General features: G+C 39.8%; 1 protein-coding gene and 1 pseudogene across 3 annotated transcripts; one reads left to right on the forward strand and one right to left on the reverse strand.

Annotated features, from left to right (window-relative positions):
• Window positions 1–561: 561 nt before the first annotated feature.
• LOC115679774 (protein SEMI-ROLLED LEAF 2) lies at window positions 562–27560 on the reverse strand. Of its 3 annotated transcripts, XM_030603489.2 has the most exons (21): window positions 27541–27560; window positions 13763–13839; window positions 12882–13042; window positions 12553–12627; window positions 12120–12235; window positions 11797–11911; window positions 11317–11445; window positions 10664–10711; window positions 10281–10480; window positions 9993–10189; window positions 9606–9898; window positions 8263–8412; window positions 7848–8177; window positions 7579–7728; window positions 7098–7173; window positions 4749–4876; window positions 4406–4606; window positions 2990–3130; window positions 2782–2910; window positions 1344–1556; window positions 562–1014 (listed from the first exon to the last, which is right to left on the reverse strand). In XM_030603489.2, the coding sequence occupies exons 3-21, from the start codon at window positions 13014–13016 to the stop codon at window positions 856–858; spliced, it is 2985 nt and encodes a 994-aa protein (XP_030459349.1). In that variant the 5' UTR covers window positions 13017–13042; window positions 13763–13839; window positions 27541–27560; the 3' UTR covers window positions 562–855. The 3 variants fall into 3 exon arrangements, with proteins under 3 accessions (XP_030459349.1, XP_056168821.1, XP_056168823.1); XM_056312846.1 differs by lacking the exons at window positions 13763–13839; window positions 27541–27560 and adding an exon at window positions 13415–13527; XM_056312848.1 differs by lacking the exons at window positions 12553–12627; window positions 12882–13042; window positions 13763–13839; window positions 27541–27560 and having other exon boundaries at window positions 12133–12222.
• On the forward strand, window positions 23643–26870 carry LOC115681253 (uncharacterized; annotated as a pseudogene).
• Window positions 27561–27663: the final 103 nt, after the last annotated feature.

Genomic DNA, 27663 nt, shown 5'->3' on the forward strand with positions numbered 1-27663 from the left:
GACATCTTTAAAATGAAGCAAGCAGGGTCATTCAAGCAACCGATGTAAATTGGCTTGCATTACCCGTCCGAAGCTCGACATTTTTGGTGAGATATAACATGAACTGACAAAGACCTACTTTTTTTTTTTTTTTGGTCAGAGACAAAGACCTACTTGAGTGGGTATTAAATGATCAAATCTATGACATGTAAAGCATCTTTCCTTGTTTTCCAGTATTCGCAAATTAGATCGGGAATTCGATTTGGCCGAAAACCCTAATGGATACCTCAAGTTGTCTCAAGGTCTAAACTCGAAGTTCTGTCGCTCCCGTGTGAAGAACTTTGCCATAAGAAACGATGTGATATTTCCAGAACTACGTAGTAATCGTCAGTCACACATCAACAGCCATGTAACACGCAACAGGAAAATTGGAATTTTACTATTGGATCATCGAGGTGGTTTATTTACCACCGTCGGCATATAACTTACAATTTGCTAGAATTTCATTTTATCAAGCCAATCATTATACAAATGTCAACTGGTATTCAAAAAACTGCAGCTTCCCCATCCGTGCGAAACAAATAAGAGGCAAATAAAATCTAAATGAACATTATTCATACATTCAAATGACTTACACTACAGAGAACGATTGTTGACACATTACTCTCAGCTATTTACTATTACGATCCGTTCCTGTCTTTCCAGCCATTTGGACACGGTAGGTAGACAACAGCATCATACCAAAAGAGAAGGAAAAAAATAGAATACACAGCTGCGTTGGCGGAAGACTCGAAAGAATGAAAAGAATATGGGACCGTTGGAGAGAACAGACTCGAGAAACAAAGCTATATACGTGTAAAAGCATGCCTAAACTATTCAGCATCCAGCAGCTTTCAAGAATTTGTCGTACGGGCTCGATGGCGGTAATCTGAAAGAATGCGGTACATAATCACGTGAACAGAGCTGACGCTGATCCTGATGTCGCAATTGGTCTCTCTCATGCAACTTCCCATCCCCTTCCAAAAGCTCTATATCCTGTAAGAAAAGCCAAGCGCGTATATAATGTTAATGACGGTTTCTCAGGAAGAGAGAAAGTCGAATCCTTCCATGTCAAATTTCTCTCACCTAGTCATCTACACCAAAGCGTCCCAAGTTATTTTACGTAATGGAAACAAAAAAATGCTTCTTGACTTAAATAGAACCAAGCGCACAGAAGCCACATATACAATGGGAACATATTAGGTTCATTTAAGATGTAAGCGTAACAGAGACCTTTGCAAGGTTAATAGTGTTTCAATTATATAACCCACCAGATGGGGTACTAAATGATAATGGTATCCTCCTTACAAAGTAAACGTACTTACCAAGCTTGGAATTGGGAAAGGAGGGGCCAGTTTTTCATTTTCACCCGACACAACTATAGCCTTCGATTCCTGCTGATTCTTGAAACTATGTAGAACCGACATCTTCTGCTGCTTGCCTGTTACAAGAGCTTCACATTGATTCTTCATTTGGTCATATGGTATGGGTGCTGAGGAAACTGGCAAGCTTGCAACCTGTCTAGCTGTTTCCAGAACCTGTCAACAATTTTAGAACCATGAGAAGAGAGCCTATTTAATTCCTTCATGAGAGATTTACAGATAGGAAACTTAGACTGATTACTGCATTAAAAGAACAAAAATGACATAGGAAACAACGAGTGCATCAAGAAGTTATAAATTCAAATGTCTTAAGAAGGGCTTCCTAATAAGAGTTGATAGCGTCAAGCTCTGCAATGTCCACCACCGCTATCTATCTTCTCCTAAATGACCAGTTAAACATCATTAACAGGATCATTTAATTCATGAACTTGACGGTTTTCTCAAAACAGCTTAGATACCTTCTCCATTCACTCAAACATACGTCCCACAAATTGCATGAAAAACCATTCTTCAATGATGTTCAATTTTGCCAGTTCAGCCACCCTGTTCAGTTTCCCATACTATAATATTAACAAGTCTGGAATGGTGCATCATGGAGTATAGTTAGTTTTTCATTAAGCTTATTCACCGTTATGCTATCCAATCTGCAGATGAAGTTCATCAATCAGCTTTCATTAATTTTATCCATCCGATTTCTGCCTCTGTAGGCTATTTACCATATATGGGATCTAATTTCTACCAATCATCAAAACTAATCAAATTCAGAGTTCCTAAACTAAGCATCCTGCAGATTGTTCTCTAGAATTACTAATCAATTCAGCCTTCAGAAAGGGCGGGAGACGTCAAGTCTGAGAGAGGAACGACACCAAATGTCACAAACAGATCCTCCATTAAACCACTGGTAAAGATATGCCGTAAAACAGTCAATTTTATGGTAATTAAAAGGGAGATTGTCCATATTCATAGCACATGAAAGATCAAGGTTCCTTGAGTCTTCAATTAAAGTACTGCACAAACTTTCAAAAAACCTCCCCTTCTGCTGTATCATATTCTCCAACGAATAAAAGTACTTGCCATCCATAACTAGCAGGAGGAAATGTCAACAGTGCTCAACAACACAACATCTAGGACGGGTAAGAATTAGTCCTCCCACAAGTCACTTAGCTAGGGCTGTTATGCACCATTATTGAATTACAGAAATAAACAAAATAATAAGCAATGGAGATAACTGGAGACGTATCAAATTTGTCAAAAATGGGTGAAATGAACTTCGTCGAAAACCTGGAGGCTAAGGGTACAGCTAGGTTGCCAGTCCCCAAGAGCCAATTGCACATGTATTTAAGCACATGAAAAAGTCCAGATGTACAGGATTAAATCTTACAGATGCCAAGAGCTGATTGACATTAATAATGTCGACCGTGTGGCTAGAGAGTGATGTCTTGCGATCCGACTGACTCCCACTTGGTTCAAGGAAGGCATCATCGTCTGTCATGTCGACTAAAGGCACGGCCTAGATAGAATTTAAACCAAATACAGATCCCGTATTAAGAATGGCACCAGAAAATAATTTTAATCATTGCATTTCTTACTTCATCAAAAGCTTGAGAATCCACTTGGGCAAGAGGAGAACATGGCCTAGGTGTCTCCATAAATAGTGGAGCTCCCAAAGGATAAGCTTCGTCGGGTGAAAATGGTTCTAGAAATTGCTTTTTCAAGTCTGATAATTCTTCCTGCATGAAGAAAGCATAGATTTGAGGGCAAATCTTGAAGAGGAAAAACGAGACCACTACAACTACTGACTCATTCATTTCTACACATACCCAGGGAGCTTTGAGTTGAAAATTTAACCAGTTCCAGACTACCAGTGCCCTCATCATTTCCCCAGGGTTCAAGTCTCATCCTAATCCCATCTATTAACAACATATCTATAAAGCAGCAAGCCACATCATATTCCCACATTTGATAACATAATAACTTGACAGAAGACTGTTGTATATAGCACAGAATGACGGCATCCAGTAATATTAACACGACAATGAGCAGAGACTGTCAAGTTGCACATGTGGGTTCAAGTATCGACTAGGAGAGTGCAACCAATGTTAAAAGAAAGTTATGCTTGAATCAGCCAGGGGAAAAACATACACAAAATCAACAGAGTTAACTTTTTGCAGGACAAACAACCAAGGGATCCACTTCAAATCCAACCGAAGTAATTTAATTCAAAGCGAACTCCAGATCCATTACAATATGAGTCAACAAATATAATTAATACAGAGAGCAAGACATATTCAGCATTGCCGTACACCCTGTGATTCCCAAATGCAATCTCAACTCATTTAACCACTTTTTCTCCTCTAAAATTGGTGACAAATAACTTCAGAGCAGAAATCTATGCAATGATGTCAAAACTAGATGTTACTGACACCATATTCGGGAGAAATTTCTAGCTCTGTAGGATATACAGGTAAAGAATGCAGGCATGCAAGCATAAATGAGGGCAACAATTGGTACACAGCAGATGAGTCTTTGATTGAGTTCTCTAATGCAAGCCCCTGTAAGAAGATGTATGTTTACAGGGGCGCATAATTAGTAGGGTGGTAAGACATAAAAGGACATGGTTCCCAACTCTGGAGAAAGACCTCAAATACAGTGGTCATATGGAGTATGCATCATATCAAATGCAAGAGCACAAGAGCACACGTGTTTTCAGTTCCACTTAGAGGAGGAAGGCAATATTACTTTTGTTAATTGCACTCCCTACAGTAGATTACCAATATCTGTGTCCTAATCCACAGTCTGAAAATGCTTAGTTGCTTTTCAAATGCTGCTTAATTCTTCCTGGACCTTTCTAATAAGCATTGTCATTTAATGGCATAACATTCTTCCTCACTTTTTCTTTGAAGGTGTGCTTTCCCAAATGATCTTTTTGCTTTGATGCTAATTCTTCTCTAGGCATTAGTTTATGTGGGCTAACACTAAGCTACTAAAAAAGACTCAATTATTACCTCGGACAAATTCCCACATTTAGTAATCAAATGCGAAAGAACAATTTCTTTTAACTGCTGATCATCTGAGCTTATCTCCAACAGTGACTTCACCGCAGCAGCTTCATCTTGTTCTGATCCATACGATATCTTCTCCAAGTTAGAATCTATACATACAGCCTGTAGCCTGATATCTTCTATTAACTCAAGGTATGGATCAATCTGCCCAATAGAAATAATTGCAATTTTTCTTATGACAATGATATTATATAATAATAGAAGTAGAAAGCAATATTGAGCATGGTTCATTTAATTATCCACATGAATGTGTCCGAGAAAGAGATAGGGAGGTATGGGGACTAACCGTTCTATCCGTTAATGATGCTTTCACATGAGGGATAATGTCCGGAAAATTGCCGGCCCTGGCTGAGAATATAAGCATGTACGATGCCAAGGTAAAAAGAGATCTTCTTTGAGACGGTTGCAAACCTCCTTCAAGGAAATAACACCGTTAGTTAAAATCCTTAATACTCAACATTTGTTCTTCTGTTTTCACAATTCCACAAACCACAGTGCCAAATGCAGTCGATCTGACATGATAACAATTGATCTCATGGAAGAAAAAGAAGCAGTTTAAACAGACTTAATCAAGCTTAACACAAACCTGCCTGATTACTGTATCAACCAGAACAGAGACATTAAGAAAATGATGTTCTGATAATAAAGAGTATGCCTTACAATAGCAATAACTCTTTCAAAAATAAAGATGCAAATTCTAGTAGCAATTAGGGAAAATGACAGAGTCAGACAATTACTTTAATATTAACTGAATCTGATCATTGAAATTATTAAACTTTCATACAGATCACAAAATTTTTCTTCGCACTTCTTTAAATCATGCATAGGAATGCTGGCACCACACTCAGGGCCCGTTTGGTTCGACTTTGGGGGAATGCAAATATCTTTGGGCTAAAGGGATTTTCCGAAATGCAAGTAGTGTTTGGTAAGTGTTTTTTAAATCAACTTGGGCTAAAGGACTTTTGCTAATATTTAAAAAAAAAAAAAAACTCCGGTGGAGCTAAACCACCAGCCACTGCCGCCAGCCAGATCTGGTCGCCGGCGACTGCAGCCTGGGTCGCGCGACCCAGGCAAACTGTTGCCTAGGTCGCGCGACCCAGGCAAACCGTTGCCTAGGTCGCACGACCCAGGCGACGCCCGAGGTCCGGCAACCCCAGGCGGCGGTCGCCAGGGTTGCGCGATCCTCAGGCGACCACCACTTGGGGGTCGTGCGACCCCCAGGCGGTGGTCGCCGGGGTCGGGCTAGCCCTCAGGTGGCGGTCGCCGGACCTCGGTTTGGAGAAGATGAACAGTGGCGATGATCAGTACAAGTTGCATTCCGAAAATACAACTTCCCAAAGGCACCGTTTGGTTCAACATTTGGAATGCTCATTTGGGCTCTAAAAACCTTTGGCTAAATGCAAATGGTATTTGGCAATTTTTTTACTCACTTTGGGGATAGACAATTGCATTTGGAATGCTCTCCGAGGGACTTTTGGCCAATGCAAAGGTGGAGGTGCTTTGGAAAGTTGCATTTTCGGAATGCAACTTGTACTGTTCATCTTCTCCAAACGAGGTCCGGCGGCCGGCGGCCGGCGACTGCCGCCTGAGGGCTAGCCCGACCCCGGCGACCACCGCCTGGGGGTCATGCGACCCTCAGGCGGCGGTCGCCGGGGTCGCGCGACCCCCAGGCGACGATCGCCCGAGGGTCGTGCGACCCCGGTGACCGCCGCCTGGGGTCGCCGGACCTCGGGCATCGCCTGGGTCGCGCGACCCAGGCGATGCCCGAGGTCCGGCGACCCCAGGCGGCAGTCGTCGGGGTCACGCGACCCCAGGCGGCGGTGGCCGGCGACCAAATCTGGCCGTCGGCGGTTGGCTGGCGACCAGATCTGGCTGGTGGCGGTGGCTGGTGGTTTAGCTCCACTGGAGCTTTTTTTTTTTTTTTTTAAATATTAGCAAAAGTCCTTTAGCCCAAATTGATTTTAAAAAACACTTACCAAACACTACTTGCATTTCGGAAAACTCCTTTAGCCCAAAGGTATTTGCATTCCCCCAAAGTCAAACCAAACGGGCCCAACGCACCTCCACCCTTGCATTGGCCAAAAGTCCCTTGGAGAGCATTCCAAATGCAATTGCATCTCCCCAAAGTGAGTAAAAAAAATTGCCAAACACCATTTGCATTTGGCCAAGAGACTTTAGAGCCCAAATGAGCATTCCAAATGCTGAACCAAACGGGGCCTCAATCCATGTGCTGTGAGGCTTGCTACCTTAAAATTCTGCTACTTTTTTCAGGAATACTAGAAACGTCACCTAATTGAATGTAGCCCCAGTGATTGATGACCAAAGAAATAAAAAAAAACTGCCCGTAATTTCAGATACATCACAGAGAGATCGGAAGAGGGAAATGCATAATTATTAAGACATCGTTCATGACATCACGTATATTCTTTGGTTTTTCTTTTAGATATTGCACTGCTTCAAGTGATGTTAATTTCATTGGAATTATAACGTATGAATAAACAATTTACGCTCATCAAGCATCTCCCATGACCTGTGAAATTTCTATTCGATCACATGGCAATATGCGCATATATATTGCAAAAGAATAAAAAACATAAAGATTGAAAAAAGAAGGAAACATAGAAAAGTCACTTACCTTCTCGGTCAAGAGAAATGCTTCTAAGGGACAATGCCAGCTGGAAGCATCTTACTAGAGCCATATGACTGGAAGACTGTCAAGACAATAAACAGAAAGTTACTTAAACAGTACTTCTAATAAACAGCCTTCACATCTATCTTCCGAAATGTGCACACCCAACCTAATATTCCATATTTACTCATGTACCAAACACCAAAAAATATGCACTCACATAGGGGCCTTTTAAGAAGCTTTTTTCCTTAGCATACATAGCTAGTTGAAGATTATACATCTTAATCACCATTTCTTCAAAATGTCGATAATAGGCCCCGAGAAAGGATGTCCACACAGGAAAATGCTACTTCATCAAGTAATTTAATTTACAAAAGGACGATAACAAGAGTTCTGAAAGATAGTTGATGGTTTTTAGACTGTTCCTGAATGATGTTAAAAGAATGAAAAGGAACAAAGAGCAGATGCAGCGCATCCCAGAGCTCACCTTGGAACGAGTAAACAATAACGCGATGTTGTAAGTATGTGCCATTGCTTCAAAATTTGCTGGTGAGTTTTCTGCAGATGTTGCCTGAACCCAGATTGATGAAAGCAATAGGCTGACTTGGTGACTGCTCAATCGAAGGGAAGTAACATCCTATCCAAAATTGTCAAAAAAAAAAACCATTTTTCCCTAGTAAGTACAGGCAACTATCTAGGATATTTATTTGCAGATGCAGCTAGTAATGAAAAGCTAAAACCATGAAAGTTTCATACCGCTTTTCCATCTGTTAATGCAAGCTTCAAACTATTAGATTGGCAAAGAGTTCCAGAAAAGGGTGATTGTTTATCATCCCCATCCAACATCTGGTCGACTTCCTCCTTCGAGACAGTTGATGGCACCACTGAGTCTTTCCCTTCATCCTGATTACTGAAACTTATTTTCCGTGCCTTTAAGGTCTGCACATGGTTCCTCTGGTCTGACAGAGGGCAAACTAGTGACGGCATAAGCACAGTAGAGAGAATAGAGTGTGCTCCAATTCTCGCTTGATGGTCTGGATGGACCATTGCGACCAGCAGTTGATGAAACAGAGAATCAGGGAAAGCCTGGAAGGGTCAAACATGCAAAGTTAGCATAAGAAAGCATTTGCACAAGCACTATGAAGCAGCATATGGCGATTACTATACTTGCCTTCTTATCATTAGACAAACTAGGGATTGAAGAGATGACCCGCGCAGTGCGGTAAACAGCATAAATGGTTGATCTGGCCACCAGTGTAGTAGGTGGGAGACTCTCTAACACCACAGCCAGCATATCCAGAATGGGTCCTATGTCACCAACCTGACAATAGCCAGCTTCATTTTTACGATAAGATAGAAAAAGCATAGCAATAAGACATTTGCACAAGAAACTGAACTTAGAAAGTACTTCCCTTCAACAATGGCAACAACAACTAAGCCTTTTCCAACTAAGTGTAGTCATTTACATAAATTTCTTACACAATTGCACTCTTTCTTGTATTATAGCATTTGTAACATCCTGGTAACCATGATATACCCATGCGTTTTCAGCCTTCCCCTGCTCCTTGACCATACATCTCTATCATTACATCCATTATTCTCATTCTGGCCTCTAAGTCCATATTTTCACATATTTAAACCATCTTAAATGAGTTTCTTCATCTTATCCTCAATTGACGCCATGCCAACTTTTTTTTCAAATGTTCTCATATCTAATACTGTCCTTTCCTGAGTGTCCGCACATTCAACAATGCAACTCCAACAAGACGATGGCAACAGCAACTAAGTAACATCAGAAATATATAATCAAGTTATGGCACAGTAGGATCCTCGTTAAGAACATAAAATAGCAAGGATTGACTGAAATCTTCTTTTGTGGCCATCTCAAGCATTGACCCAATCGAAATATAAGGAGATTGAAGCGAAAATTAAGCTCGTCGGTGCAAGACTGTACAGTGCGAAAACTCTATTCTTTGCGGATAAATGACTGGCATAGTTTGACAGGAAAAAGAGATGAAAAAGAGACCATAAGTTGCTTTTCTTTAATCCATGAGCTGAAGTACAGTGCCCTAGCAGAATTGTCATTAAGATCTTAAGCTATCAACTCAAGTAATGACCAAGACCTGTAGATGCTGAAAGCTTTTTAAAATTACTAGTAATGTAAGTAGCTGTATTTGTGTTTCTGCAACCATTCTGACAACAAGGAGTCCAGGATTTAAAGATATCTTAGCATGAACAGGTGAGAAGAACCGCCAGTAGTGTAGCCATAATTTTTGCAATTGATAAATGTGACAAGTGAGAGTTCTATCTTTGTTTCTGAAATAAAGGTCAGGACAACAATGACAATTGGAACTACAAAGATGAGCTAAATTTAAGAAAGGAAGGTAGTGATGACTTTATTATGTTTGTTTGCTTGAACCATCTATGTTAGAACCATGCTATATAATTAACTTCACCTTCTTAGCATTGCAATCTTCATAGAGATATGAAGCAAAAGTTAATAGTTGTACATGCCTTCTTAGAAAGCTCAGAGATGCAACTCTCCAGGGCAGACTGAAGATCGGCGTTCCTCTTATGTAAACCATCTCCAGGGGTTAATCCTTCAGATAAGTTCTGCAAGCACTTCTTCAGTTGCTTAATTAAATCAGTAATCGCCCCAATTATAGTAACTGAACTCTGCCGTTTAGCATTACGTGCTAGTTGCGTGGTCACATGAACAACGTCTATCTGCAGTGAGGGTTTCCCAGAAACATTTTTATGATCCAAGTGCTTGATCAAAATAGATAAAAGTACGTTAGCATTGCCCCCTGCAGAAGAACCGAAAATGCTACTAATTTACCATCTTTGACAGTATTCAGAAAAAAGTACAACTTAAAGAGGAAAAATTAGTAAATTCTCAACCTTTTTCTTCCAGAAGCGCCTGCAAGTACATCAATACAGAACAGGCAAGTCCTTTCTCCATGGACCAATGATTTTCAGTATCAAAAATATGAAAAAGGGGCTCAAGAACACGTCGCACGGTCGCAGTCTCTTTTGTCAAGCTGGCTATATTCTGTAAGCAAACCCTTGACCAGTAAGATGGGCTCTTCGAGGCATCTCTGTAAGCAAAGCAGCAAAAGAATCATTGATTGCCTGGATAATACAAAAACCTATATTAGAATCAATAACAAAATAAAGAGGGTGCCTTACATTGTCTTATCCATGCCAGGACTGGTCAAGCGGATTGGAAAGGAAATAACCTTGTCACTTATATCTTGAATTGACGAGCCTCGATCTGCTTTAAGCTCTTCTTGAAGCCATTGTTGCTGAGGTAGAGAATCTGGCTTTTCCTTGGCATACTCCAAGTTCATTTGTAGATATGCATAGTTTTCCAGCATCACTAACATAATCTGTTCCATAATGAATACATCACCGTTACAGAGATTGAATATAAAGACTTGGACTGAGTCAGTCAGTCATCAAATTCGCTAATATGTCTGCCTTTCACATTCAAGGTGAACATCAGATCTCCAAGCATGCATATAGCTTTTGACTATGTATTCTAGTGTGCATCTTACAAAAGGATGACTCACCTTGTCAAAGTCCATAGAGATATGGGAATGTTCTCCCATGAACAACACCTAGGATGAGATAAAGAAAAAAGTGACGCATCAGTCTTAAAAGCCAAGCAACCAAGACAAAGTGACGAAGCAAGTAAAAGATTGAACCAGGAGATGTAACATTCTACATGAGCTCAACAACATTGTCATTAGATCCGTGCACATAATTAAGATAGGATTCATCATCTAGATGACAGCCTGCACTACAGAGAAAAGATGGACAATGATTTACAAATTCAACATCTAGAAGCACTATCAATTCATGATCAAGTGGCAACAAAGAGACAGCAAGTGGAAAAGAGAAATCTAGCTACTGCTGGACTAGACCATGCTCTCCAGGGAGAAGACGCAGTTACAAGCTTTCACAAGCTTTCATATTGCTATTAACATTTGTCATGTTTGGAGTCATTTTATATTTGGCTAATTTTTTTAACAATGACTTAAGTTCCTGGCTACAAACTAAATAGTGTCAAAATAAACATGGTAGAGAAGGCCAAAGACATGCTAATCATGTGCTTTTCAAAGGTTGCAACGGATTAAGTGTAAACATGATGTAACATACGCAAGCATCATGCTTTCATTTTTTTCGTATAGAAAAGGAAATCAGCTGGGCATGGAATTATTACCATGCATGCCAGAGCCTGCATCCCAGAAGAGCGTAAAGGAAGAATTCTTTCATCATCCCCTACTTCTTCAGCCATTTGACAAAGCTTTGGGATAACACCCTCTAAGTTGAACATGTACGTGCTGTCAACCTATATGAATTTTGAACCAATAAGACTTTGGCATGGAGTTAAATATACCGAAAAGTTGAAAAAAATAACAGCTTAAGAAGAAAAATCATCCATAGAAGACTCAAAAGCATCTCACAAGTAACTTGACACATGTTACGAGGAAAAATGAGGCCAGCTCCTCTCCATATTTCTCTTTTTTTTCCCTCTTTATTTTCAATTGTTTAATTTCCCCTTTTTCTCATACCTTTTACTCCTAGTAGACAAAATATTCATTGATGACGAAATAGATCATCCTCAGGACACATAAGTCCAAAAGAAAGGTGGCATAACTGCGATGCTAGTATAATCTACCATGATGATGTAAGTGCTTACTTGGCTGTTCATAAAGTCAACAAGAGTGATGCAACCTAAAATCCGCAGTTCGTCCAGCTGCGTTTGTTCCAGCAATGTTCGAACAATTCCCAATAAGCTACCAGCAAACAATGACCTGCAAAACATTATGACAATTTGTTACATTCTGCCTACAGGCCCATAATTGCTCATGAGCGTGATCTGTCAGACCAATTTCTCCGCCTTCCCAAGACGTAATTGAAGAAGAAGAAGAAGAACCACTCATAGGCAGTATGACCTCAACTTAAAATCCCTGCTTCAATCATTTAGTAATCAAATGCAGCACTGAAGTACATGAAACTTACATTTGCTCCTTACATGATGACAGCAGTTTTCTGTAAATGCACAAGACAACTTTAACAGATCCGTAATTCTCATTCCGAAGATCCTTGTAACACCGTTGCTCTAAGTAATTGGTAATCTGTGCAGAAAAAGTATATGAAAACACATGTTTAACACTCCAGTCACTATGTAAGACTTGGGAAAGGAACATTTTGACTCCTCCCACCGTTGTACGCTAGTGGGAAGTGCACAAGGTACAGGTATGCAAGCATAACTGAACCAAAATTAGTAAAATGGAACATATAATCACTCGAGACACTAAACATGTGGGCTTGTTTAAGCTTGAGAGGGAAAAACGGAGCCTGTTTCTCCACTGAAACATGAACTACTAAAATGGTGGATGTCGTTGTGAGCAAATAATAATTATTCTTTTGGTGTGAAACTTGGTACACTTACCTTAGGAATTCTTAATGGATTCTTCGAGGCATACTCACACAGCTTCCCAATTTTTCTGTCATTAGGTTCAGTCTCCTGCCGGAAACAAAAAACAATTACGTGGGAAGAAAGCTAAGACTCCAAACGAAAATCAGACTCTACTGCATAGGCCTAAATGGAAGAAATCAATAATCATCAGCATTAAGATAAGTTTTAGCTTTCATATAGGAATTATATTCCAGGTTTCAACTGAAGCAGAGCAGTCAAAGCTCTGAATTCGGAATGAAGTGACAGAATCTTTGATGATATTCATCCAGAATTTAAGTTCTGTAACCCAAATGAAAAATCACCTGACTTTTGGGGAAGATTTCAGCGAGCAACTTCTTGTACCGTTTGACCGGCTGCCTAGACCTCGCGCGCATTGAAGGACACATGAAACAGAGGTTACCGCAGACAGGCACAACCCGCCTCGACACGACCCCCATTCTCTAATCGAATTCAACCCCACCCCCTGGAAAAAACCAAACGGTTCCATCAACAATTTGCGCACGACCATCAACAGCCCCGGCACAATCCAAGCCCCATATCAATTTTTTACCAAAAAAAGACTTCCCAATCCTCACAGACACGGAAAACTTCGACGACTAGCAAGACCTTCAAGAAACAACAAGCAATCAACGACTTCAAACGTTTCACAATTGGGTCGAAACTCGAACAGAAGGAAACTTCGACCAAACCGCGCGAAATCAGCAGATGAACAGCCAAGGAAGCAAAGAATCAGAGTAGAAATTCAATTAACCAGAACGAAAAAACTACAATTCACCCAAAAGACACCAAAAAATATAATAAAATTAAAAAATAAAAAATAACACAGCGCGCGCACCTAGCAATACACGGGAGAAAACCGCAATCCTGGGCAAATAAACTCAATTCAATTCAATCCAATTCAATTGGGGCGAGATCGCGATCCGATACCGCCCGGACGAAACGAAGATTGAACGCAGTGAGCTTCATCAGAAACACCACAAAGAGATACCGAGCCAAAAAGAAAGAAAGAAAGAAAAAGAATCCCAAAAGTCATCGCACGGCATTGATCAACAGAGCTGATCATCATCACTCATCAACAACATCGGATCACCAGAAGAACTCCCCCGGAAAGAAAAGGAATCGAAATGGAGAATCCGAATTCGAATTCGGAGGATTCAGGAGAAGGATCGTCCGACGAACTGACCTCGGAACGGAGCCAATGTGGGCGGGGCGGGGTGGTGGAGGAGCGGAGGCACGAGAAATATCTCCCCCAGGCGTCTCCTCCTCCTTCTCTCTCCTCTCTCCTCTCTCCTCTCTCTCTCTCTCTCTGCTCACGGACATTACCAGGAGCGCAAATGCATATTTCCCTCTCTCCTTTTTTTTTTTTATTTCCTTGGAAATTAAATGACGGTTTCTTTCTTTTTATTTATGTGAAGTTACGAATGAACAGTCCTCTACTTTCTTTTTCTTTTTTTTTTTCCAAATTTTGGTATGTGCTTGATTAATATTTTTTTATATTGTATAAATACCGGACCGCAGAGATCGTCGTAGTATTATTATGAAGGGAAATGTAGATCATAAGTCCCGAAACTTGTTGGGAGAGTGCAACCGGGTCCTGAAGCTTTCGGGAAAAACAATTAGGTTTTGAAATCTGTCACGAGAGTGAAATCGAGTCCTAAAACTTGTCAAATCGATCGAATCAAGCCATTCTATCGATGCGCCTTTCGAAAGATTTAGGTCTCGATTGCACTTTCGTGATGAGTTTTGGGACTTGATTGCACTCTTTAAAAGTTTTAAGACTCGATTGCACTTAGCTCTATTATAAAAATATGAAGTGTTATAGGATTTGTCATCTAAGAAATCGCGACCACCTTTTCTACGTAAATAGATTTGGATATTATACGTAACTATTCAATTATATTATTTAACATGTTACACATAGATCGCGAGATTAATCATTGCAACAATCATGCGTCTCTCAGTATGATAGTAATGATAGCACTGTATGATATGTTACGCAATAATTTTTTGTGATGACTAAACCAGCTAGTCCATATTGTACTTGAGCTTTGTGAATGAGTTTTATGTATCGTTGAATATCTAAACGCATGTGGCAATGCTATTTTTGAAAATACTTTCGTGAAATTCTTTACTGATTTTTTTTCCAATTTTTAGGGGAGACAAAGAAGTATCATTTGGCAAATTTCTTTTCGATTTTTATGCGAAGCCCTATTTTGGTCTAACGTGTGTCTCTAAATTCGACAAAATTCGATTTTAATTTATTATTACTCGGGGGAAAATAATCGATTGTATCGAGTGATGACATGATATAGGATAATCGATTATATAATTTGTAATCATAGGCTTAATTAGGAGTAATCATGTGATTAAGAATTGAGTTGTTGGTGGGCGACCTGGAAAAGAAGACAAAAGTTTCGACGGCCCCGAGAATTACGGCATATGCTGCACTTTTCTAGTGTTTCTTTTTCTTTTTTCTTTTTCTTTTTCCTTTTCCTTAGATGCACTTATTTTAATTACTTCTTTGCCCCACCCTTTTGGCGATTTAATTTTATAAATTTTTTTTACTATTGGTTTGTGAAGATTCCTTCCTCTAAACTTGCATGAACCTGCAAAGAATATGCCCTAAAAAAAATTAAAGATTGGGAAATTACTTGTTGAGGAATTAGATAGCAAGCTGCCAAGTTAGCTGAATTCATAGGGATTTTACAAACGTGATTCCAATAATCATTTTATTTTAAATCATATTCTCTGATTTTTATTCTTGTTAAGCATAAACTCAATTAAGAGATAAAATCTTTTCCTGTTATCTATTTTCTAAGATTTAAATCCCATAATAGATTAAAATGACAAATGAAAAATCGTGAAGCTAAAATCTTATCGAACGAATGTGGATCACATAACAGACGCCATGTGGCAATCATAAAGGCAAAGTGAAGTGCCACTAGTGGACGTTATCTCGATTCCAATATAACTATATATTATAAAATCATGAAGCGTCACATGAGAAATGCATTTCAATCACCCATTTCATTCCTCGAGTGATGCGTTATTGATCTAATCGGATAAATTTAACATAACTAAATCAAAAGGGTTCGGGTCCCTTTATTCCCCAAATCATCATAAAGTAAGATGTTGGCTGTTCTTCTTTTTCAAAAAAAAAAGTGGATAAGATGCATTATGCAAGACCTAGATGCAAGGGGCAACGTCTTGCTATATTCCCATTGATCATCATTTTCAAACTATCGATCAAAACAGGAAGTTATCGAGTTAGCTACATTTATGCTAAGATCCCTTCGATTGCACTCGATGATTAGCGTGGGGGCACTCCTCGGATCCTTTCGAACGGGTGGTTGCCTTTGCCTCGACGAGAAAAAATGTAAATAAATGAAATGAAATGAATAAATTAGAGTAACAAGGCAAGGAGATATAGCATGTTCTCTGTTCCTTCAAAGTATAATAACATTTATTATTGAAATGATGGACCAACAAGGACTTTTGATGCCATTGAAGAAGCTCAGCACACCAGATACGACCCTACATCACAGGCTAAAGTTGGTCATCCACCCACCGATGCAAAGCCAAGCCGCCTCTTTATGATCCATTAAAAGCAATCGGTGGCATCTCTTTTCTTTCATCATCTTTTTGTCCTTTCAAACCAGACATTACTCATTATCACTGTTTAAATGGGGGTGCGCTCGAATTTCTCGAGATGAGTTAAAGAATAGGTCGAAAATATCTGAACGGTCCAAACGTGAATAGGGAGATAATAATATAAATAGTCTCTAAACTCGTTCAATGTGCTCCCTTAACTTTTAATTTATTCAATATGGTCCTTAAATTTTAACCCAATATTCAATTTCAAGGAAAATATTGAACATTTTCATCTAGTTCAGGGAGTGAGTTGAACATGTATCAAAAGTCTAAGGACCACATTGAATAAATTAAAAGTTCAAGAACCACATTGCATATTGAGTTGAAGTTTATGGATCACATTGAACAAATTAAAGTTCAGGAACTATATTGCACGTTGAATCAAAATTCATAGACCATTTATGTCATTTTCCGAAAGGTAAGTAGTAGCTGTTAGAAAAGACCCGAATGAGTCCAACTGCCTTGTGGTTTGATCTTGGATGCATTGGATTTGGTGAGGAATGTCCTTCAACGTTGTTCGGATCATCGGGATGATTGGAATGTATTTTTTGTTACGAGTTTTGATCGGTTCCCTCTGGTAAGTTGAGACTCCCACGGTTAGTCGTTACTCGATGCTGCTGTTGATCGACGAATTTTGTTGATCCTTTTCTCTTTTGCATAGTGTCATTCACGAAAGTTTTCCATGCGAATTTTCCCTCTCCTTTCAGCCTGTTTTCTCTTACATCACTCCTTACAAAAACCATTCCACAACATCTCTCTCTTCCACCACTACCGACGACATTCGTTGACTCGTGCTCGAGCGAGGCGATAACGGGTAGACTCCTGTGTGATTGATCCGTTCCTGGGTCACCGATACATGAATAAAGTTAATTAGTTCTCTAGTTGCTTGCTATGCAGAAAAGTGACCGCCACTTTAGTTGCAGTCCTGTTTCTTATGATTAAATGCTGCTGTTTGGGGAGGGATCCACAGGAACAACAAAAATCTTAGCTTTGATGAATTTTTAGAGTCTTGTCATCATGTTCCTTCCACATATTCATTGATTGAATAGACATCAGAATATAACTTTTGGTGTCATGATTTTATTTAAGCTATTAGCTGATTGTCTTCAAGCATAATAAAGGAAGTTATAAGTCCGTCGCGCAGAAATGGACATGGGAGAAATCATCAGCCTTTAAGCTCGCGCATTATCATCTTTGAGCAACGTATTCATTTCCGGTCATTTGGTAATGTTCTAATTAAAATGGCCGATGCCAAATTTGGGGTCAATGTGACAATATGTTTCTGAGTGTCTCTTTATCTGCACGTCACGGTTTGTCATTCACACCAAGCTTACTCTGAATTTGGCAGAACAATTCCCACCTTAAAAATTGAAAAAACTCAAAAACAGACGTTGTTAGTATGGCCCATTCATCTGTAATTGGAGACGGTTAATTTAACTAGCCTGGACATTATCTAAATTAATTAGCAAACCATACTACAATTACCCATCATTCCTAATTTTCTTTTGATTGAAAAAAAATTGTATTCATTACACAAAAGAATACATGAGAAGTACATAGACTATGGTAGAGCAAATTGAAACAAATCAAAGCCCAGAATACTGCAAAACAAAGCCATATCCAGAAAACAAGAAGGGTCAACACAAGCAACGTAGAGTAGGCCATATATCGGCAATAAATGAAAGAGCATGAATCTGAATTTGATCGCACACAAATCGGCGTGGAGATTTATATTATATTTATAGTATGTACATGAGCTGGAGAATTACAATTGAAAAGATTTTACAAAAGGTAAGAATCTATAGTATTACAACATATTGTAAAAGATTTGCTCTATCAACGGGATTGGCACAGATTGCAGAAGATTGCTCTATCATGGGAGATTTGCTCTATCACACCCTCTTAAGTGAAATGGTGGCGGAGTTACTGTGAGCTTGTTGTGTAAAATAAGAAATCAGATTATGGATAAAGGTTTAGTCATGATATCAGCGGTTTGCACCTACGTAGGAATGAAGCAAACTTCCAACTGCTTCTTGCTGATTAAATCACGAACAAAATGATAATCAATTTCCATGTGCTTGGTTCGTGCATGGAAGATGGGATTTGCGGCTAGATAGATTGCCCCTACATTGTCACAAAGAACAAGGGGTGACCGATGGAGAGTGTATCGAAGATCTCGGAGGAGTTGTAATAGCCACAATAATTCAAAGGTTACATTAGCCACCCCTTTGTATTCTGATTCAGTGCTAGACCGAGCAACACTTGGTTGCTTTTTAGAACTCCAAGAAACCAAGTTGGGACCAAAATAAATGCAATAGCCACGAGTAGACTTTTGATCATCAGGGCAGCCGACCCGGTCAGCATATGTAAATGCAGTGAAGGTCAGTTGACGCATAGGCTGCAAGGTAATCCCATGATGAATAATAGCTTTGAGATAGCGCAAAATCTGTTTGACAGCTGACCAATGATCGATAGTTGGATAATGCATAAATTGGCACACTTTATTGACAGCAAAGGATAGATCTGGCTTGGTAAGGGCGAGGTATTGCAATGCCCCAACTGTGCTCCGATATGTGGAGGCATCGGTCAGTGGTTCACCACTTTGCTTTGACAACTTAGAAGCTAAGGGAGTCATAGGCGATGAGCAAGGTTTTGCATTGACCATGCCTATGCGAGTGAGAAAAGCAGTGGCATACTTAGATTGAGCGAGGGACAACCCAGTAGAGGATTTATGGGCTTCAATGCCAAGAAAGTATGATAGATTTTCCAAATCAATGATTGCAAACTTAGTGCCAAGTTGAGTGATTAATTTGGTGATGGAGGAGATAGAGCTCCTGATAATAATAATATCGTTAACATAGATAAGAAGAAGTAGAATGTGGTTAGATCTATGCTGAATGAATAATGAAGAGTCAACAGTGGAGGCAACAAATCCGACAGATAATAGGAATGAACTTAGCCGAGAAAACCAGGCCTTTGGAGCTTGTTTTAGCCCATATAGAGCTTTCCGAAGACAACATACATGGCCAAGATAACGTGAATCAACAAATCCTTGGGGTTGCTTCATGTAGACTTCTTCTTTAATGGTGCCATGGAGAAATGCATTCTTGATGTCCAATTGGTGTAAAGACCAGTTATAAGTAATAGCTAAGGAAAGAACAACTCGAATCGTTGTCGGTTTGATAACCGGACCGAAAGTTTCATCATAGTTCAAGCCAGCCTATTGAGTAAAGCCCTTCGCAACGAGTCATGCTTTGTATCTATCAATGGAGCCATCAACCTTGGTTTTTAGGTGATAAATCCACTTGCAGTTGACCACGTTCATGGAAGGGTGATGAGGAACCAGCTCTCAAGTGCCATTTTGAATGAGAGCATTAAATTCACTAGCCATAGCTTGTTGCTAGTTAGGGTCTTTTATGTTTGCAACGGAAAAACAAGTGGGTTCAGTTAGTGTCAAGCTTGAGTGAAAACAAGAACACGATGGGTGCTTAGTGAAGAGGAAAACCTTTGGTTTACGGATGTTAATTTTAAGACGAGTGACCATTGGATGGGTAGGAGTTGGTGGTTGAGGTTGTAAAGATGGTAAGGGTGGAGCTTTTGGAGAAGATGATTCACATGGAATTGTGGAAGCGGATGATTGTTGAAGTTGTGATGAGGAGTTGCCCATGATATTAGATGGACTTTACGGAATTAATGTAGTAGTGAACACCCCTTGAAGCTGTGGGGCTTAATAGAGGAATAACCAATGCAAACAGGGGCACTTGGCGATGGTGAGAACAATTGACCAGATTCTGATTAGCAAATGGGAACAATGCTCCTGAAAAATCACATGGCGAGAGATATATATTCGGCCAGTGCTATGATGCAGACAACGATAGCCACGGTGATGAGGAGAATAGCCAATGAAGATACATTGCATTGTTCTATCATCAAGTTTATGGTGAGTATAAGGGCGCAGCCAAGGGTAGCAGGCACATCCAAAAACACCCAACTGTAGATAACCGGGTTTTTGGCCAAACAATTTTTCATAAGGAGACAATCCACCCAAAACCGTTGTAGGCATGCGGTTAATTAGAAAGACCGCAGTGAGAAAAGCATCAGTCCAATATAGACGAGGAACAGAAGTTCGGGTCAGCAATGTGATGCCAGTTTCTATAACGTGACGGTGTTTGCACTCAGCCCGACCATTTTGTTCCGGCGTGTGTGGGCATGAGAGGCGGTGTAAGATGCCATGAAGACGAAGATAAGGATCAAACTTCTTAAACTCAGCACCTCCATCGGTTTTGTTGCGGAAGCCAAGCGATCGAACAATAAATTTTGACAAAATAAGAAAATAGATCGGACACCAGATTTACGTGGTTCGGTCGTAGTGATCTACGTCCACGGGGAGAGCAGCACGGAATTCCACTATAAATCAAGCGATACAACGGAGATTACAATCACACTCGAGTCACTCAAACACTATAAGTGTTTCCCAAGCCCCAATTACACCCAATAACGCACACAGTGTTTAGCCCACAATTCCTCACGAAATAATCACTCAATCTCGCAAAAGAATTATACACAAATCTTATCACAAGATTTAATCGCTACTAACACTTGAACTCTTGAATGTAATTTGCCGAAGAAAGACCCGTGAAACTCTCTGCCAAGCACTCTATTTCGGCGCTTCAAGTCTTTTGCGCTAGAGAGTCCCACCAACAAAGAACATATATATATTGCCAAAATAGAACCTGCGGAAGCCAACTCCAACACGGAAACGTTAATCCCATTCAAGAATCCAAATTTGGTCAATGGTTAACACTTTCCCTTTTGATTTTCCTTGGGTCGACTTCAATTAGGATATAATAAACTTGAATTTCCTTTTCTTACTTTTCTGACCAAAATACGAACTTCTCCGAGTCAACAACAATCCAAGTCCAAATATGGACTTTCTTAATTGAGACACGTTCGATTATCTGAAAACATATAAGCTGCACTTCATATAATTTTATTTCGTGTCGCGTTTCGTTCACGGGCTCAAACTCGAGCCATATATCCGCTGTAAGCATTAATAAAAATGATGTAATAATGAAAATCATTCATTGATGTAACGGGAGATGGTCCTCATAGATCAGAATAAAGTATTTCCAAAGAAGCATTACAAGTGGTTAATGATCTAATAAAAGGAAGGCGGTGTGACTTGCCCAAGTGACATGATTCACAAAATCTAGATGAGGAAGAAGCAGATATCGGTAGGGCATGCTTTGAAATAACTGAAGAAGTAATGCGAGCGGTCGGATGACCCAAGCGCTCATGCCAAATAGAAGCAGAAACTCATTCACCAATGAAGCAGGATAAAGCTAGCAATGATTTATTGGACTGCAAAGGATCCTTATTGGTTGTAGGTGCCTTATTAAGACAATAGAGTCCATTCTTATTCTGGCCTTTGAGCAGGAGGTTCCCCGAGGATTGATCCTTGACACAACAGAAAGTAGGATGAAATTCAAATACCACATCGTTGTCCTTGGTAAATTCAGAAATAGATAATAGATTCTTCTTGACAGATGTAACATGATATACAATTCGTAAATTAAAAGAACGGGTAGGAGAATGTAATATGGAGGAACCAATATGTGATATTTGCAAACCTGACCCATTTACCGTGCGGATTTGGTCAGTGCCAAAATAGTCATTCCGAATGTTCAAATTTGACATATCAGCCATAAGATGATGAGCGGCACCAAGGGTACCAATATGGATCAAACGACTCACCAGTTAAAGAGGCATACATCGCAAATGGAGAGCTAGTATTGGCTTTATATCTAGGATTAAATTGCTGGTAGCATTGGAGAGCCGAGTGAATTGTACAACTACACACTTGACAGATAATTCGAGAATAAGAGTAAGCTCCAAAATTGTGACCACGGCCTCGGCCACATCCTCGTCCTTGACCATTGAAGAGAGTATTCAGGGCATCAGATGTTTTTATTGTAGCATTCACATTTGGGGAAGACTTTATTGGAGATTTAGTGGTGCGGCTTTGAAGAATAACTTCTTGATTGTAAAGAAGGCCAAGGAAGTCATCAAGAGGTAGTGGATCAAGACGAGATGTAACTGAGATAACGAATGCATCATACTCCGAACCCAGACCACTGAGGATGCTGGGAACTCATTGGGAATCAGAGATGGGATGAGCAGCTGCAGAAAGATGATTTGCAATGTTCTTGGCTTTTTGAACAAAGGCTTCCATGGAAAGAGAGCCCTTCTTTAGAGATTGAAGCTGATACTCTAATTGCATTATGCGAGCTTGAGATTGAGGAGCATAAAGTTTATCAAGCGAAGTCTAGACATTATGAGATGTCTCAAGACCGACGATGTGTGAGAAAACTGATTCAGTAAGAGTAGAAAGAATGCGGCCCAAGATAAGCTGATCTTGATAATGCCATGCAGTATGATCTAGGTTGTCGATCACAGTACTATCAGTAGTAGTGATAATGGGTGCCAGACAAGGATATGAGCCATCCACAAACCGAAGATACCCATGAAGACGAAATAAAGGAAGAAATTGTGCTTGCCACAGAAGGTAGTTGTTGTGATCTAGCTTGATTTGAAGAACATGAGATATATTGCTGAGAGCAAAGGGTGGTTGGGAGGGGGCCAACAAGGATGTAGAGTCAGCAACGGTGATGGAGGTAATGGTGTTGGAGGATGTGGAAGAAGAAGACATTGTAATGAAGAAAAAAAATTAGAAGCTCTATACCATGAAAGAGTATGAATTTGAATTTGATTGCACACAAATTGGTGTGGAGATTTGTATTATATTTATAGTATGTACATGAGCGGGAGAATCACAATTGAAAAGATTTTACAAAAGGTAAGAATCTACAGTGTTAGAACAGATTGTAAAAGATTTGCTCTATCAACAAGATTGGCACAAATTGCAGAAGATTGACGTTATCAATGGGATTGCCACAGATTACGGAAAATTGCTCTATCCTGGATGAATTCTACATGTATGCATATTCTGGAGATTTGCTCTATCACTAAACTCTTCATATTCTACATATCTCCCACTTAAGCAGTATCATCCTGGATGAATTCTAAAGACGAGCAAATGCAAACGCTAATAGTCCACCATAAGCTACATCACATATCAAAGAAAAGCAATTCCGAAGGACGATTTTTGGATTTTGCAAGTGAATTGTTACATCAAGAATAGCAGCCACTCCCTCATGCCAAGTCCATAAACATGACAAATGATATCATACGGTTGAGCAAAACTTAGTTATAGGTCATGTTTGGTTCTTGGTTGTGTGGAAAAGTTCTGAGTAACATTCGTCTTTGCTTCGCAAATGAATGGATCTAACTTTTAGGAACTTCAGACCGATCTTTGCTATCACTTAAGTTAAAGTGGTGGTAAATCGATGGTCATGCCAGACATGCAAGCCCTCGTGAATGAGTTCCTCTTCAAGCTTAAAAAATAGTGAGATCCTATCCAACTCCAATTTTTAGTTGTAAAGTTCCTTTAGCATTCTTGAAGGTGAGAAAGTGACTTCATGTTCTCTATCCAGTGGCAGCAAGATTGAGGGCTCACAAGCAACGGCAGATAGCGGTACTCCTTTGATCGGTTATTTCTCAGCAGCGAATTCCACATACCAACCAGGCAGCTGCTTTGATCGATGCTGTAAAAGCAGTTGGAGAGCAACTGGCTGCAGCAAATCAGCTACTTCTATTGTTTCATTATTGGTTGATGCTAGTTATAAATCACCAAACCGTTTGTCATTGCTTGATATCAGCTTGATATATGAAATTGGATGATACGTCACTATACTTCACTTCTACTATTATATATTTCCGGTGTTTAACAGTAACAAAATCTTCTTTTACTTCAAAATAGCCATTGTTTTTAGTGTCCTAGTTTCTCAATTTCTTCTTGCCGGTGTCAAATAAAGGCTAGAGATGATACCACGCCTTTAATTACTGTAACAGGGCACTTATATTGCACTATTTTCATGTGTTCACGCTGGCAAGGGAATAAAGTAGCACTTTGCACAAGCTCTATCCATCCATTGGAAAACTTTCCCTCTTAAAAGTACGAATGATGGATATTCCTGTTGGCAATGACATACTAGATAGTGGCCATCCACATCCTCTTCTTCTAAAGTTCTTGGATAGTTTGATGTCTTTATAGAATTTATAATGATGCTATCCTATAAAAGAATGATTACTTTTGATATTTGAAGTTATCCTCAAACAATAGTGTATCACATGTTATTTTGGAAAGAACTGTAATGATGATTTACGTTTAAGCATTTGTTTTTGGATGTGGGTTCTTGGTTATATCTATTGACAAGGTTGTACATATGAATGCAGAGCTTGCTGTCGGCAACATTGTCGGGGTATTTTACATATTATGAGGGAGGAGGATCTTTCTCCCACAACGGCTGCCATGGCTGGGTTGAACTTATCAGCTGTAAATGACGACGAAGATGATCATCCTTTGTTGTCGGCTGCTGCAGTGGCTGCCGCTTCGAGAAACAAGTTGTGTCCACCTTCCTTGCAAACCCTTCTCGAGTATCTGCCTGACTCGGCAGCTTTTCCTCATAACTCTTCCTCAGGGGGTGATTCTGAAGGGAAAAGCAAATGTGCACTTCCTTTATCTTTTGATGGTCTGTTTGTATATATTCGCTAGTAATGCGAAAGATAGCTCGTGTTGTGCTAAAGTATAGAGTCCTCTCCAGTAGCAAATTGCCAGTCATGGCATCTGTAGATTTCTTTTGTTCACAAATTCACTTTCCAACATGATAAATCAATTCTGTAGTATTATGTTAAGAATATGTAAGCACAAGAAAGAAGTAGCATTTTCTTGTGTAAATTTTAGTGACTCGCTAGTTCATGGTAGACAACTCTTTTCCATCAAAGCTGTATACAAAAGTTCAAGATGCCGGAAGCTGAAGCACAATGTTATTGAAGCAGTGAATGAACTTATCGAAGTTTGACCCAAAAAAAAAAATGAACTTGTCGAAGATATCGACACTTGCCATGAACAGATTGCTGAGCAAGCAGTGGAGCATATTCATCGAAAGTACTTCTTTTGCCTTGTTGACCATTGCTTGTTCCCCTGTTATTGCTTTGCATCTGGGATTAATGGTCATTTGTCATTTTCCCCCTTAATAATTGAGTATTATGGAACTTGATATGGGTATCTTTTCGATTATTTTCTGGAGTTTGTGCGTGGTACTGTTGATTTTGTTTCTTCATTTTTTTTTTCACTTGTTTTCATTTAATAAACTCCTTGACAATTTATGTAATTAACCTCACATGAGATAAGAAGAGCAACTTGTCTTTTTCTCCATCCATAAATCTTTTAACTTAGTCTTCGGGAAGTGTACTATGTTTTCATATTTTGCTGTGCTGTTCTAATCGTGTGGTCCTGATCAGGTATCAGGGACATCTACTCGCAAAAGAGTAGGTTGCAAGGGGTTTACAAACCACGCTCATTGCTTATTCCGCTATGTTTGCTTTGTTTAGCAATTTTTTTCTCTTCAGCATCCGATTTACTGCATTGACTGTTGGAACAAAGTTTGTGCCGGAAGGTAATAGTTGGAGCTCATGCTGTAATGGCTAACGGTGGAGTTACAGCACCTGCGGGGCTGAATGTGGCTGCTCTTGCTGCTCAAGGGCATGCAGTTCCTTTTGTTGTACTCGCAGGCAGCCATAAGGTAAACTGGGGGAATAACAACTCATGATGCTGCTTGCTTTATTTAGTGTCCGTAGTAAGCTACAAAAAGCATCTTAACACCCAATATATTTGCTTTATATTCTGTACAGAGGTTGCACAATGTGAGTGGGGCTGGGCAAATGAATTGTGGAGCAAGGGCAAAAAGGAATCGACATGTTTCAACACGAATTGACATGTTTTTGCTGTTTAGGCCAATCATGTGCATTTTAGACTTGGATTGAGTTTAGGACATCATGTTTGTACGTTATCCCTTGAATGCATGTTTAGTGTATTACCGGAAATGTTTGATGACCTTTGATGAGCGTGATGGGGCTATACTGATCACACAGATTTCGAATTGCAGTTGTGCCCCTTGTATCCTCACAATCCAGAGGTCTTACTTAATGAGCTGAGATCACCTTCTGAACTGCTTGATTTTGGAGAACTCTCAGATTGCATGGACATTGGAAGTGGCACGGGCTCTCCACTTCTTCATGTTGTCGACCCAACATTTGATTATGTACCACCAAAACTGGTCAGCTTGTTTATCACAGACATGTGAGTACCTTTAATGAGCCTATCTCCCCAGAATTGTTTCTTAATAGCAGAAATACACTGACCTACCAAAACGTGCATGGAACACCTTAATAGAGACCCCTTCCTTCAACCTCCTAGGCTTGAAGTAGAGTCAATATATTGGGAATCCCAAAAACCACTAAATCAGGAAATCACAAGGATTATACCATCCAACAATTTTGAATATGAAAGGCTTCGTTTGACTTTGCAAGTTCAGGGGGCAAATTTACAAGACTAGAGCAATGATCAGATAGCCAGGCAGGTGATAGTAACCCCACATCCGAGTGGAAACCAGTCTTCGGTAATTAACACTATCCATCTTGTAATTAAATGAATCCATCAAATCTCACTTGTCAGAACACGTGAAGTAATTCCTGGAAAAACGATGGTAAAAAGAGGGAGGCAACTCCATGCATTGATTTGAAGTCAACCATACCCAAAGATTCATGAGAAATTTCCGTTATTAAATTCAAATAACCCTTCACTTCACAATATCAAAACCACAGAGAACCATCCAAGCAAAAGAAGACACAGAAGACGAAATCTACATTACATGTGTCTAAAGAACGGGATTATCATAGGGCAGTGATATGAGAGGCGAAATACCCCTCCCCTACGAACAACTGAAAATGTTTTTGCTCAGCATCAACTTGAAGGACATCCACAGCCCCTGAAGTCTAACACCTAGATATGGCCATAAGGATTTGGAGACTTTCATGAACAAGAGAGCAAGAATTTTCCGTTAATACGAGACTCATGCACCTCACTCACTCCAGTTTCAGTGAAGCACATTTTGAGAAGAGATGCAGACCAAGTTATCCCTGGAGAAATTGTGGCTTCATAATCGACCTGGATCGACCGTCACATTATTCCAGCACATCAGAATCTACCCGAAACTTCAAATTTCCTGCTAAACAACTCTTCTTAACATATTATAACTGGTAATAGTCTGATTGCAAAAGAGATGCTCGAGAGGAAGTATTTTTCAGCGTGATTGTACGCAAGTTCGTGAGTCGTGACAATCTGTGCAATTCTCTCTCTCTCTCTCTCTCTCTCTCTGTCTCTCTCTGTCTCTCTCTCTCTCTCTCTCTCTCTCTCCTCCTCCTCCTCCTCCTCCTTTTCCCTTCCACCAAATTTAGTGCAATTGTTACATG

The sequence above is a fragment of the Syzygium oleosum genome, unplaced genomic scaffold (assembly GCF_021117445.2).
Source record: "Syzygium oleosum isolate NSW1041296 unplaced genomic scaffold, Sole_v2.1 Sole_v2.01, whole genome shotgun sequence".
Lineage (NCBI taxonomy): Eukaryota > Viridiplantae > Streptophyta > Magnoliopsida > Myrtales > Myrtaceae > Syzygium > Syzygium oleosum.